The following is a 14,958-nucleotide window of genomic DNA, read 5'->3' on the forward strand; positions in this document are numbered from 1 at the left end:
TCAAAAAGGCAGTATCTGGACCTGGTCACTCTAGGCCTGATCTCTCTCTATATAAGAAAACTCTTCAGTTCCCTTCATGAACCAGGTCCATTCCTTCAAGAGGGGAATCCTCTCCTGACCCTTGTGGCTCAGTTGGTTGGAGCATCATCCCAAGCACCAAAATGTTGCAGGTTCGATTCCCAGTCAGGGCACATACCTAGGTTGCAGGTTTGATACCCAGTAAAGATGCGTATTGGAGGTGACCAACAGATTTTCTCACTCATGGATGTTTCTCTTTCTTTCCCTTCCTCTTTAAAATCAGTAACATATTTGACAAAGAGATAATCCTGATTAAGACTCTGTAATCCCACATGGGGATTACAAGCTAAAAACACAGGTACCACCAGACAATGGCAACTCCTTATTCTCAACTAATGTAACACAGACTCAACATCTTTCAATTTCCTGCAGCACAGCAAAGAACCAGGCCAAGACATTTCAACAAGGTCCCCTCAGCCAGGGAGAGTAACATGAGAGCAGGTAAGAGGCTCGTCAAGTCCAGGTCCCTTGCTGTTACTGGGGGAGAGGGTGGGGTAAGGGTAGGAATAGGGGGTACGGGTGGTTTCCCCTACTTCCTGGAGCCTCTGTGAGAATCTGGCTTTGTCTTCAATGCAGTTTGAATTGTTTCTGCTCTGGGCTTGCTCCCAATGCCATCTTGCTCAGTTCACCCAGCAACTAACCTCGAGCTGTAGATCTTCTAATCCGTTCCTACTCCACACTCAGCCTCAAAGCCCATCCCTCCTCCCCATCCCTCAGGGTGGCAACCACGAGGCCTGGAGCAGGCAGAGTACATACTGGTGCCAGACCAAAATATGGCAGGATCCCATGGCCAGAGGAAATTGGGTCATTTAAACAAACAGGCAGATGAAAAGTAAACGATGGCACAGTCCTATAACCAAGGAGGACATTCAAAGGACACGGGGCCTACCCTCGGACTGCGTCAGTGTGAGAGCCGTCAGGGAAATTGGCCAGTTTTCCACACAGCTCAGCACGTACGCTGTGAAGCTGCTCAACACTCTCCCATGGGCTCAAGTGAAAGCAAGTCAATGCTGGCACCGGGGGCTGAGGCATGAAGGAACAAGAACCTTTACACAACCTAAAGAAGGGATAAGGACAAGCGCTCGGGCTTTTCTTTTAATTATTTACCAGATAAAAAAGAAAAAATAGTGATTGTTTTTCTTCACCCCCAACGTTTCAGTTGACCCAGGTCCAGTGGGAGAAAAGTTTGTTGAAAGTGACTCGAGCTCCTGGCCGACTCTTCCCCTCTGCTCCACACCACCTCCAGCGGGAGGGCCAGGGATGGCTCCAAGCAGAACTTGGGCCGTGGCGGCCGTGCGGATGTCATCTTCTCCCCTCCCTGTTGCCACAGCAGTCACTCTCTCCTGTCTGTCCCACTTTGCCATCCTGCCCCATCAAAGGAGGTAGGATGACGGGGCTCGAGGACACAGGGACGGGCAGAGAGCAGGACTGGGAGGCGAGCAGCAGACCCGGCAGCAGGCCCCGATCTTCTGCTTCTATTGCACAGCCTGGCTTAGGTCACCTGCTCTGAGCAGTGGGCACAGAGCAAAATGCTTCTGAAACTCAAAGAGGGAGCCTGTTGTTGTGTGCCTGGCTCAAGAAGGGGAGGTGTGTCGTTGTGTGGCTTCTTCTGATAATAGACATTGAAGTTATGTTTAAGTTAATTCATGATGGGGCAAGGTGGCGATTATGCCTGTTTAAAAAAGCATATCGGTTTGGACACCTGGAGCCCTGCAGTCACCTGGGTTTTCCCACCTCCCAAGTTCAAAATTCCAAGAATAACCCTTTCTCCAGTCAGATCTTCTGCATCGGATGGAAGGGGCAGCAGCGACCACCAACCACATGAGCCCCTTCCAGATGTCATGATTCTGAGCCACTGAGGGTGGTTCCGAACACCTGGAGAATCTGCCAAATGAGCCAAGAGAAAAACCCTTTACATGTTTCTGCATGAAGAGGCAGCTGTTTGGGTCTCATTCTTCTCACCACCAGTGGACTGGAATGAGCCATTTTCCTGGCCGAACAGACAGAGCACATCCCTCTAAGAAACAGTGGGGCTGGGGAAGAGGACTGATTTTGACTCAGCAAAGCCGCAGCTCTTTCACCTCCACTGGCTGGAACAAAGCTGGTGGGTGAAGAAGAACCTAACTGAGCCAACGGCAAGAACCACAGGCTATGGGAGGCGACAGGTGACACGGAACTGGGCAAGTCGTGGCACTACGAAGACAGGAAGTCTGGAGCACACTTGCAGAAGCTGTGTCTGTCCCGTAGTAAGTGGTGGCATCCAGGTAAATTCAAGAGTGGTTCTCCTTCCTCCTCTTCTCAACCAATTCTGAGAGTTTCTTCTTCAAACAACTATGTACACACATACAAGCCTGGTCTCTCTTTTAGATGAGGGTCCTTCACTTGAGGGTCCTACAATGGCTTTAGAGAGTTGGTTCCAATTGCCTTTTTGGAGATTTACTGCTTGGGATCGAACCTGCAAGGAGAAAAAATGATGAACACGATACCAGGCAGATCTTTAAGGCGGAAGCATCCCAGTGTGGAAGGCACTGAATCTTACTATAAATAAGGAACCCGCAGCTCCCTTCCCAGGCTCTGGTACCCTGGCAGATTAAGTACCTGGTCTGAGACTCACCAACCCTGTGGGGCTCCTTTCAGCCAGAGGGCCCCCTGGCCACCAGCAACCAGCAACCCTGGGAATACAGCTCCGTACCTCCCTCTGATAAGGACAATTTCTCAAGTTCAGCTTCAAGCTCAGCGTCCGAGATCCTAGGGACAGGCACACTGTTGGTGTAGAACTTCTCGTGCGGGTGGTCAGGCCGATCGAAAGGTTCTTTGGTGGTATCCTGAAGAAGGATGTCCAATTCCTTCTCTAGTTCCTCGCTGTCAAAATCTGGAAAGAAAGGACAATGTGACGACACAGAAAGCCTGAGGAAGAAATGCATCTATGAGTCAAAGATGGAGGACAGGAAAACCAGCTCAGCTTAAGAAATCACGTGACTCGGAAGGCAGAGGGCACCCCAGGCACACACTCTTCTTCAGGCACAGAGCTAAGTTGCTAAGAAGGTATATTTTGCCAACTCCACAGAACTGACCCGGCCTCCTCTTGTCCTTAAAGAGGCATCTTCCAGTCAGAAGCCTAGTCAGCAAGGAACACTGGGGCATGGAGGGAGGAATGCCACTCCTCCCCAGTAGTTCTGAGGGTAAGTCCCAGAGAGAGACTGAACACAGCACAGCAAGTGAGGTCCTCTTAGGAAGGAGGAAGGAAGAGCCACCTTGCCCACTCACCTAAGCCATTGGTTACCCCGCCAGCCAGAGTCTGAGAAACTTCGTCCTGGGTGTCACACAGCTGTAAGGGAAAGCGCAGGCCTTGAACTCTGAGTGATGTCTCCATGGCCCTCTGCCTTTGCATCTCAGTGTTACACAGTGATGTTTCCCCGTCCGAGACTCGAAGGCAGCCTCCTCAAGCTCACAGGTGAAGAGTCCAGTGTGTGAAAGGGGAAGTGCAGCACAGTCCCACCTGCCCCAGTCCCTCCTCTGCGGCCTCCCTCCCAGCCTCTCCTGTACCTCCTGGATCTGATCCACAAGGCTCTCTGCCTTCTCCACTGTGACGTCCTTCATGGAGAGTTTGAGGGCTCCCACACCGGCCTGATAGGCATTGAAAACCTAAAGAGAAGGCAGTTAGTTATCAGTGCAAATGAACACTGGCCAAACGCATATGATATTGTTTCATCCCCAAAAGACAGCTTTGGGGTTTTTGTTTCATTTTGTTTTTTTGCTACCCATGCTCAATTCGCCCCATATCCACTGGGGCCCAAACTTCCCACCACAAGAGGCTCAGTCAACCACATCCCAGGCCTTGTTCAAGCAGCGGAGCCACAATGGAGGGGATGAGAAGTGGGTGCCAGACAGACAAGGATGGAGCGGAGGGGTGGTGGCTACCATCTGATCTGTCTGCGAGGCGTAAATCCGGTCCAGGATGCCTTGGACAGTGTCCAGCTTGGCATGCAGGGCCTCGATGCGCTTCTCTGTCCGTTGTTTGGTCTTGAGAGACCTCAGTGCCTAGGGTGGCATGGAGATGTGGTCAGGGTCACACTGGGCAGAACAAAGGGCCAGAGGAAGACAGCCAGTCCCAGATGCTATGGCCATCCCAAACCTCCCTCTGTGGTGCTTGGGCCCCCTGCAGACTGTTCCCCTCGAGTCCCAAGTTCCTTTCTGAGCTGCTGGGGAACCCGTCACTGCCAGCCCAGCGCATAGGCACACAGCTGGAGGGGAAGAAAGAACTCACCAGCTGCTTCTTTCCTGCTCGGCATGCCCGGCGGGCTTCTTCTTTACACCTATGAGGCAAAGGGACAGATCTAGATGGCAGTGCCATCAGACAGGGTGGCAGGGTCCTGAAAAGTCCCCAAGCATAGCACTAGGTACAGTACCTCCAGACCTGAAGATCAAATCCATCCTACCCAACGGCAAGAAAAATGATGCCCGACAGCCACTGCCAAACTCTGGCGGCAAGCTGAGATATAAGCTCTCTCCCCACAGGGAGAGAGAACCTGCTAACAAGGCACCTTAAAAACAGACTCCCATTTTGGGAGCCAGGAGATCAGAAGTCAATTTCTAACACCAACAGTAACTTCAGACACATGCTTGGGTTTCTTCCACTGTACGATGTGGTGAGCAACTACATCTTAATCTGACCCTGACTGGGGTGGTTCAGGGGACTGGGTGTTGTCCCATAAATGGTAAGGTCTCCGGTTCAATTCCCGGTCAGGGCACATGCCTGGGCTGTGAGGCAGGGCCCCAGTTGGGGGCACATGAGAGGCAACTAAGTGATGTTTCTCTCACACATCAATGTTTCGCTCCCTCTTTCTCCTTCCTTTCCCCTAAGATAAATAAAATCTAAGAAATAAAAAGAATAAAATAAGTACAGCTTAATCCAGTGCCTATACACCCTCCTCTGTGGAGAAGTATTCATGTGCCCTCAGCTGGGACACCTTGCATGGTCACCCACAGAGAACAGCAAGAGTCCCTCAGAGGCCTCCCGAGGCAGAGACTTGCATTCACTACCATATTCCCAAGTCCCCAAGACAAGGCCCGGCTTGATCAGTACCGGTGCAGTGGACACTGGTGTGGGAGAGCATAAACATAGTGTTAGCACTCATAATAATTAAGATTCATTTTTTTCCTTTGTGATAGTCTATGCTTTCCATGACAGCTGTATAGAGTGGTGAGTAGTTTTGTAATCAGTGAAACAAACAAACAGACAAACGCCATTTTTTAAAAAAGAGCCTACAGATGCCAATGCTTTGCCAGCTCCGAGGGCCAGCAGGGTGGGGGCTCTCGGCTCGGGGGCAGTTACCTCTCTGCTTCCTGGGATAAGGACTCCACTTTGCGTGAGAGCAGCCGTTCACTCTGCATCAGCTGGTACACCCCAACATCGACGTCGTTGACAGGAGAGACCTTGGCGTGTGGCCCCCGGGCAAACTTTACAATCTGAGGGACAGGGACAAATTACTGCTGCCCCTGCCACAAAGGCTGAGACACCCCTGCCTGGAGCGCTGGTGGGCACAGCAGCACGTGCTCAGTGAGTGACCGGGTGGACGGCCGAACTGCATACCTTCTCCCCGTTCTGCTCAAGGACTGTGACTCTCTTCTCTTTCTGCAGCTGCAGCAAGACCAAGTAGAAGGTCCTCTCGTCGGGACAGGAGCCAACACAGAGGGTGCTCAGCTCCGACAGGGCCACCACAGGGTGCGAGGAGAGAGGGGAGTTCTGATACAGACGATACACCTCCTCAGCCTTCTCCTGCAGCGAAGGCAAAACACGCTCACAGGCTCTGACCACCACCCCGGAACCCAGTGAGCCCCGACCCCTGCTTCCAAATGACAATCACACAGCCCAAGAGCAGGGGGCGCCAACCCATCCTCTCCCAAGTGGCAGCTTTGGAAAAGAAAAAAAGATCTGCGTTTTTTAAACACTGGAGGACAGTTTGGTGGATATGGATGAAACGAGGTCCATGATGTACCGGAAGCCAGCTGCACTTGCACTTCCAACTGGGACTTTGTGTTTAGGCAGCTCCCTGACCCACGGTTTCACAAGGGAAGGAGGAGGTGGTGCGATGGGCTGGAATGGCCACAGATGAGAGCTGAGGCTGGTTCTCAGCCCCGCCTGCACAGCCCCGAACCAGCCCATCTCACTGGTCCTCAGCTCGAACTGCAGACATCTACCTTCCCTTCCAGTCCATTTTTATGCCAACTTCCCTACTCTGCCCATTTTTATGCCAACTGACAGTGCTGCGAACAAGAATACCACTGTCCTCAAGAGAGAAGTATGGGACAAACAGGTGGGGTAGGGTTTTGTGAGACATCTAAGAAATAGATTCCAAGAAACAATGTCACTGCGTTCCTCCTACGAGCAAATTACCCGCTGTCTTCAGCGAACCAGAAACACTTACTGAGGTAAGTGTTTGCACAGAACACTGAAGACACAGGAAAGGAATATCCCAGAGTTCAGAGGCTGTTTGGAAACAAATGGTTGTTGAGCAGAATTCTGAGGGGCAGTGAGTTTGTGGGTGAGGCAGGTGGGAGGGCGTCTCAGGCAGATGGGTGTCCAAGAGAAACGGCATGGAGTGTGAGTCAGCACAGCGTCTGCAGGTCAGACACAAGAGGGAAGAGTAAAGCACTTCCCTCTGGTACAAGGCGCAGCATTTCCCATGCTGTCCTTCATCTGGCTGCTGGCGGGGAGGCACTGAAGGGAAGTCACATGGTTAGGTTAACAGAGGTCTAGCTGACAACTGGGAAAGGTTGGACTGTAGGAGTTAGGCTTCGAGGCAGGGAGACCATTTAGTCTAGAGGATCTGAGGGACTGAACAGGGCAATGGTAACAGGGACAGAGAAGGGACGGATTCAAACAGCACGTAGAAGATAAGGCTGGTGATCCATGGTCACTGGGTCTGGAGTCTTGCATGACTCCTGGGTTCTGGTTTGAGTGACTGGGCGGATGTGATGCTATTGGTGAACAGCAAGAATCCAGGAGGAAAAACACATATTAAAGGAAAGACAAAACATCCCACGTTGGACATGTTGGTGTGGGATGCTTGGGGCGCCTCTGAGAACACCTGTACAGCAGACAACTGGATACACAACCTGGAGCTCCACGAGATGCCAGGACAGGAGATGTGTGGCAATTAAATCACAGGGAAATTCAGAGAGCAAACAATAAGCTGAAGGGAGACCAACGTTTGAGAGATGAAGGAGACCACAAACAAGATCCAGAAACATTGCTCACGGAGAACCAACGAAGTTGAGGAGACGGAAAAGTTTAAAGAGTGTCAAAGGCAACAGAAGAGTCTAATAAGGTACAACCTAAAGTTTTCCTTAACCTAAAGTTTTCCTTAGATCTGACTATCCTGTCAGATAACAACACTCACTACAAAGCTACTGTAGGGAAAACAGGACGGCACCTATACACTAGCAGATTGACGGACACAACATGAGTAAGTGATGTTAAAAACAAGGAGCTATGCATTTGGAAGAAAACATATTTTTCCTCTCTACATACAAAAATGAATACCAAATTACTGCCATTTAAGTTGAGAAAATAAAAGTGTAAAAAAATTTGAAGAAACTGTTTTTAAAAATCTGATTAAACTTAAAGAGGATACATTCCTAAGAAAGATGAGAATTCAGTAGCCATAAGGAAACTGGAGACATCTGATTGTAGAAATAGGAAAATTTCTATATGGTGAAAGACATCATAAACAGGAAAAAGTAAACGAAAGATTGGGAAACAGTATTTACATCCCTAACCCGAAACAAACACACACATACACACACACACACACGTATAAATATATATTACACAGAGAACTCCTACAAACTAATGTAAAAGATAAATAATCCAATATAAAACAGGACATAAACTGGCAATTCACGGAAGGGAATATGTAAATAAATGGCCAGTAGATAGGTGAAAAGATGCTCAAATCTTCTGATCTGATAAAGTATCATTTTCTCTCATTAAACTGGCACATTTTAAAAGACTGACGTCACCCAGTGCTGACAAGGGTGTGGGGCGGCTACACACTGTAATGTAGTCTTGATGAAAGTGTAAATCGGTACAAACTTTTGACAAGTAATTTGGCAATTTCTGTTAAAATGTAAAGTGTACATAGGCATTTCTAGAAATTGATTCCAGAAAAATCAAAGCAGAAGTACACAGATGTACAAACAAGGCTGCCAGATACGTACTTGTTGTAAAAGAGAAATCGGAATGACTTGAGTGTCCATCTATGGGGCACCTGCTATGCAACTGCAGTGTATCTGCAGACCATCCCACGGCCATCCCAAAGAATGGGGACAAGCCATGCTGTGTCGGGACCGGGGAGGACGCTCATGATATACTAAGTGAAAAGCACACAAAGCAGTTTGCAGACCAATAGGTAAAATAAGATTCCATTTCCAGGAATCTTATGTATATGTATATACATATACATATATGTATATGTATATGTATATACATATGCATATACATATATGTATATACACATACATGGTATATGTATATACACATATGGTATGTGTATATACACAAATGGTATATGTATATACACATACATGAATACATATGTATATTCACTTATTTATTCAATAAATATTTGCTGACTCTGTTCCCAGGGTCCCAGGTCCTAGGAAGTTCTCCTTCTGGTAGGACAGACAGATAATAAATAAACAAGTAAAATACATAAAATAAGTAACTAACATTTTCAGAAACTACTGACTGCTGACAAGGAAATAAAACAGAAAGTAATGTAACAGTGTGAGACTCAGTCAATAAGCAAAGATATGTCTGTAAACACACACAGGAAGGAAACGTATTGAAAGAGGGAAATGGGATGAACAGAAAAGAAAGTTTCATTTCTTTATATAATTTCTTAAAATAGCAAAATCTATGGGCAATTTTTCCTTTTTTAAACATTTTTCTTTCCAATGTATGGTTGCCTCTCGTGAGTCACCTGCTGGGAACTGGCCTGCAACCCAGGCATGTGCCCTGACTGGGAATCGAACCGAGATTGTGTGGTTTGCAGGCCTGAGCTCAATCCACTGAGCTACACCAGCCAGGGCTACATTTTTCAAGTAAGTTACTGGCTGCTTTCTATGTTTAGACTTGAGAACATCAACTGGCCTCAGAAGGTGGTTTTCGTTGTTTCATAAAATGTCCAGGTAAGTCCCTGCAGTTTCAAGGAGATAATAAACAAGTCTCCGTCCCGGGAGAAAACCAGAAGTCACCGAATATTAGAAAGCAGATGTCACTGAATGAGACTGAGTATTACATGTTCTGTCTAGTGACACAGACTGGATATGGATTTAACAGTGCCATGCGCCTATTAAGCGGGAAGACTTATTTTTCTACCTAACCAGGATTAGATCGCATTGCTACCAAATATTACCGCTGGTTTTAGAAGACCTTTGTAATTCCACTCCCACCCCATCTCTGCCTTTGCTCTCCAAGGACTGAGTCCAGAACCACGTTCATGGGGATAAATGGACCTATGTCCATTTGCCCCAGTTGGAGCGCACGGGAGGTTAGACTGCACAGGGGAACGGGGCTTGGCCCAGCACCACCCAAACCATTCTGCAGCTTCTGTGGGGCCTTGGCTAAGCCCTGGAGAGCAGGGCACTGGGTGGGAGGATAACCGCGAGGACAGGGCTGGAGTGCAGAGGGGGAAAGAGGTGTTCCCCTGACAAAAAATGTGTGCTGCTCAGTCAAAACCCTGGAGGACCGGGAGAGGTGGTGGATTTGGGAGCTCTCCTTCTCAGTCCAAGGCACAGAGGGCTGGGGGTCTGCAGGGGGGCGGGGGGGACTGGAGCTTCTCTTGGGGTTGGGTTGGGCATTCTGAGCTGGCTCCAGCTGTGTGGAAGCCTCTGGGGCTATGCAAGGACCCTGATGTCGGGTTAGTCTGGGAGTTATGAAAATAACAACTGTCTGCAGTATACTTCTGTTAACAGGCGTTCAGTCAACTTTGTACATTCTCTCTCCACCCCCCACCCTCCACCCCCCGCCCCCATCGTCCAGGGCAGCTTTGGTGGAGTGCTGGGGCTGGAGCTGGTGTGCACTGCATCAAAGAGAGTGGAAGGTGAGGAAGTGGTGACAACAAAAGCTTTGACGGGAAGGAGAGAGAGCAGAGCCAGGCAGGGGCCCAGGTCCCACACAGGAGTCGAGTGAGTTTAGAGGCTGACGTAGGTGAGCACCAAAGAGGGAGATGGAATATACAGAAGAGGCTAATTACAGGACAGACTCAGAAGTATATGTGGAAGAGAGGAAGGACACTTCATCCTCCGAACTCTGGCTAAAGAAGAAGGGCTCAGGGAGGTTGAACTGGAGGAAGACAGACCCCTGACGGTGCTGACTCAGGAGATTCTACCTTCTCCATGAAGTGTCTGCAGAGCTAGAGAGGGCAGAGCATGGAAGGAGTGTGTGAGGGGCTGGGAGAGGACAAGAAAATCAGGCTGTAGGGAGGCTCTGAGGGCCCTCCTAAAGCTTTGGGCTGAGAGAGTGGACCTGGCTTCGGTGACAGGGTGACTTTCTCTAGCAGGGATGGAGACTGTGAGGTTGACTGAAAGTGGCAGATTTGCTGGAGTCTCTGGTGTGGACCAGGAGAGCTGCAAAGGAGCTGAGAGTACCGAGGAGGGAGCAGTCAGGCGTCAGCTGTACACTCCTGTGCAGGCTGGGAGGGCAGGCAAGCCCGGGGGAAGCTGACTGACCGGGAGAGCGGGAAGGGACCAAGGGCCTGGAGGCCTCTAGTAAGTGAGGCCTCCAGACCATTAGTAAGCTGGAATGAGAAAGGGTTATAACCAGAGAGGAGAAAATATGAAGTAGTTTGTTGATTTAGGGAAAGGCAAAACTGAAAGTCACAAGGTCCTCAGGAATCCTGAGAAATTCTTGTCAGTAAATTACAGAAGGCAAGGCATTTTCTAAGCATTTAGCTTTTCATGAATCCCTACAAATACAGAAAATAATTAACTGCATGTTACTGACAACTGCTAGAGAGAGGCTCACCCTCAACATATATTGGGATGGATGGCCAAGAAGTCCATTTGTTTTTTCCATAAGATGCTCTGGTAGTGCTTAGTTGTCTTTTAACTTCATTCGAAACAATTTTGTTAGACTGTATTGTGACAGCTGTCATGTCAGCGTGTATTCATGCTGGAGATTTTTCACTGGACGATGCTCCGCAGTAGGGTAGACCAGGTGAAGGTGACAGCAATCGAAACAATCGAGAACAATCAACGTTCTATACAGGAGATAGCTGTCATCCTCGAAATATCCAAATCAATAAAATTGTTGGTGAAAATGAAAAATGTTTCTTTTATTTGACAGAAAAAAACACATGAACTTTTGGGCCAACCAACAGATGTCCAACTGACATCTAAATGATGCTACAAGGTACAGAGTAAGGGAAGTGAGGTAAACAATTATCACCCATCACCAAGTAAAAGGATACGTTCTCCCTCTAATGATACTTACAAGTGATGTGGAAGAACCTGTCACCACACCAAATGACACCCAGACCTCTCCTTTCCCGGTACCCACCTTCAGCAGCTCCACAGCCACTAGCACCTCCTCTGCAGGAACCTTATTATCCCCAAGCATGTTGGAGAGAGTCCACTTGAGGGGCTTCAGCAGGAAGACTCCGACCCCCCAGGAGATCCAGCTGCTGTCTACACTGGCCATGAAGTCTGACTCCCGCTGCAGCTCCCCTCGACTGCAAAGAAAGGGCACACAGTAGGCATCATGCGATGTCCCATTCCAGCCCCCTTACCCCCTCCCCCCAGGAGAAATCTGATCATCATCAACACCATTTATTAGGCGGCTACTCTGAGCCAGCTACGATGAGCAGCTACCACGTTTACGCTCCAGCTCAAAGCCTCATACGTCCACAAGCCAGATGGTGTCACTGGCACTTTTGCTCATGAGAAAACTGAGTGGCTGAGAAGGTGAGAGAGGCCAAATCTAAACTGTAATTTAGGCCCAAAACACAAGCTCTTTGGACCTAGTGTTTAGGTCCAAAACTCTAAGACTGCAGAGGCAAAGGAGGACAAAGGGCCTATGATGAGACTTTCACAAATGGAGCTCAAAAGTAACAATAACAATAATGGATCACTGTGAAATGCAAGGCATAAGGAAGAATACAAAGAATTCAGAGTAAGGGTCTTCTGCTCTTCCCAAGCTACGGTGGAGAGAAGACACAAGCATTTCCTGGTGCTGGTGGTAGCAGTGACATTCACTGAATGCTTGCCACGGGCTGGTCACTTTGTTAAGGGCTATGCAAGGAGTATGTATCTCTTGAAATCCTCACAATAAACCAAGGTTCAGTAATCACCACCACTTTATAACTGGTCAAACTGAGGCTTAAAGAGGGTACATAATTTGTCCACGGTAACAGAATTTATCCATGGTCATGTAATTTAGCAAGTGGCAGAAGTAGGCTCTGAGCCCAGGTCATTTGGCCCTCAAGCCAAGCTGTTAACTACTAAACTCTGCTGCTTCCAAGGAGCACAGCTTCTTCCAAAGTCTCCGGGTGCCAGATGCCGCCAAACGCCAGGATGCGTCAGCACAGCGCCAGCAGCCAGGAAAGGGGAGACTGAGGTATGAAAGGCCTCTGGATCAGAAATGGTAGAGGATGCTCCTGCTGCAATTAGGAAGCCCAGACAGTTCCTGTTTCTGACTGACTTCTTCAGCTACCCTCTCCCCTGCAAACCACTTCAGGCAAAAACTAAAACTTTGCCCACACTACCTCTGCTCAGAAAAGAGAAGTTTCAGAAACAGCTTGTCCCATCAATGCCAGTCAATGGAGAGGTAACAGGGGGTAGGGAGACTTTCTGATCAGGAAGACCATTAAATGAAGCTAAAACATTTCAAAATTGACTTTCTTCTTCATTCCCTGAGGGAGACAGGCACTATCTCTGGCCAAATTGCTCTGGGTATGACCTATACAATGTGAAGTGCAATTGACTTAGAATCAGAAGACCAGGGTCCAGTCCTGGCAACATCTCTAGCTGGATGTGTAACCCCAAGGAAGTCGTGTGGTGTCTCTGAGGCTCAGTTTCTACTTCTGTCTGCTGAGGATAATTCTGTCATCTAGTCCACAGGACTGCTGAGGGGATCCGATGAAATAAAACAGAATATGCGAAGGATCTTCACACTGTGAAGTGCTATACATCCATCCATCCACGCTACTGCTTCAGGTATTCCAAAACATCGCACCTGTGGCACAGGTAGCACCTACAGGACCTTCTCAGAGCACCAAATAGTAAGGCCCTCGCCATCCGTCATGTATTCTGCTTCACAGACCTGTGCCAAGGACAAGACAGGCCACACACATGACCTGTGCTATGTATGGGCTGTCGGCAAGATCCCTATAACCTGGCCTCTTCCCCACTACTGCCCCCTTCTTAGCGCTTCCTTAATTAAAGAAATCTTACCTTACAGACCTTCTGGGGTAATTAAAATTTGGAAGGCCCTGCAAAACAACTCAAAATGGGATTCCAGCCTTGATAAATCATAACAGAAGCCAACTGGCTTCTCCTCTGTCTGGATCTCATTTAATTGGCCTATCTCCATACCCTGTCGATATCTGTCCCCAAACACCGCAACCCCAACCTCCTTCTTGTCTTCCTCTGCCTTCTGCTGAGCAAACACAGGCTGCTCTGAACCAACCCGGGCTGGGCGCGGTGCGCGGACGGAGAACCGACCGGCTCCCTGACCTCAGGGAGCCGCCCCCACCCCAGGCCCGGGCCCGCCCTCACCGCAGCAGGTCCTGCAGCACCGTGGCCAGCCCCAGCGGGACGCTGCCCTTGCGCTGAAAGGCCTCCTGCAAGTCCCGCAGACGCAGGCGCACCACCCCCTGGCGGCGGCTGTGGCTCAGCACCAACGGCGCCCAGAAGCCCATCTTGCTGTCCCAGTCGGTGCTGTTCACCTCGCGACTCCTTTTGAAGGCGGAGAACAGGAAGGACATGCGCTCCTCATCCTCCTCCCACTCGGGGGGCAGTAGGCCCGCCGGGTCTCCCCCGGCCGGGACTTCGGCCTCCCGCTCCGGGGACCACATCGGAACCCCAGCCCGGCCAAGGTGCCGAACACAAGCTTGGCCTGGCCCCTTCCGTCCTGGTTCCCTCCCGGCTTCCGTTCTTTGACCACCGCCTCCTCTGTCATTACGTCACCGCCTCCCCAGCGCGAACTAAGTCTCGCACGAATCACAACGCATGCGCCGCCCTGCCTCTGCGCCAGGAGGCGGAATGAGGACCCTGTTTTCGGAGAGTGTTACGGCGCCTGCGCCGACCTCTCCTCCCACCGTCTTTGTGCGGAAAGAAAGGGCTTTGCGCCTGTGTAACACTCGTGTAACACGCTCATAGTTGCCGGAAGCTTGGTAGGGTCAGACGGTAACGCCTCTGAACTTGGGGTTTCAGATAGAGGGACTGCAGTCCCGCCAAGGGGCGCCAGAGGCGCTAGGGTGGCTCGCGCGGAACGCCGTGCGCCGCTCGCTTCTCAGCCACCTAACTTATTGCAGAGGTTTGAACTTCCAACTCACCGGTAGCTTCCTTTTACCAGACTAGCAACGGATACTTGGGTCGCCCAACGTCCGTGACGGGGTGTACACTGATTTTGAGAGGTATGTAACCTGCTACCACTCTTACCTCTGTGGACGTAAGAAATGTCCAAACTTGTCAGAATTTTCATGCGTTTATTTGAGCCAAACTGACAGGCCCGAAATCCTAACGGAATAAGAAAATGCTCTGGAGAAGGTTAGTTCTGCCGTTTATTTTACACGTTGGGATCAAAGGAAGAGGTGTAATAAGACGGTTACATGAAATCCACTGGCGGCAGGTTAGGGAGGAGGGAGAAAGCAA

The 14,958-nt window shown here is 49.6% G+C and overlaps 1 protein-coding gene across 2 annotated transcripts; it reads right to left on the bottom strand.

The window, feature by feature from the left end:
* Positions 1-1,160: 1,160 nt before the first annotated feature.
* Positions 1,161-14,243, bottom strand: CHMP7 (charged multivesicular body protein 7). 2 transcript variants are annotated; one of them, XM_037028716.1, is made up of 10 exons: positions 13,861-14,243; positions 11,645-11,816; positions 5,672-5,857; positions 5,414-5,547; positions 4,346-4,394; positions 4,000-4,119; positions 3,625-3,723; positions 3,346-3,406; positions 2,771-2,950; positions 1,161-2,533 (listed from the first exon to the last, which is right to left on the bottom strand). In XM_037028716.1, the coding sequence occupies exons 1-10, from the start codon at positions 14,157-14,159 to the stop codon at positions 2,481-2,483; spliced, it is 1,353 nt and encodes a 450-aa protein (XP_036884611.1). In that variant the 5' UTR covers positions 14,160-14,243; the 3' UTR covers positions 1,161-2,480. The 2 variants fall into 2 exon arrangements, with proteins under 2 accessions (XP_036884611.1, XP_036884612.1); XM_037028717.1 differs by having other exon boundaries at positions 14,031-14,242.
* Positions 14,244-14,958: the final 715 nt, after the last annotated feature.

The sequence above is a fragment of the Sturnira hondurensis genome, unplaced genomic scaffold (genome assembly GCF_014824575.4).
Source record: "Sturnira hondurensis isolate 20B ecotype Veracruz unplaced genomic scaffold, ASM1482457v3 Scaffold0020119, whole genome shotgun sequence".
Classification (NCBI taxonomy): domain Eukaryota; kingdom Metazoa; phylum Chordata; class Mammalia; order Chiroptera; family Phyllostomidae; genus Sturnira; species Sturnira hondurensis.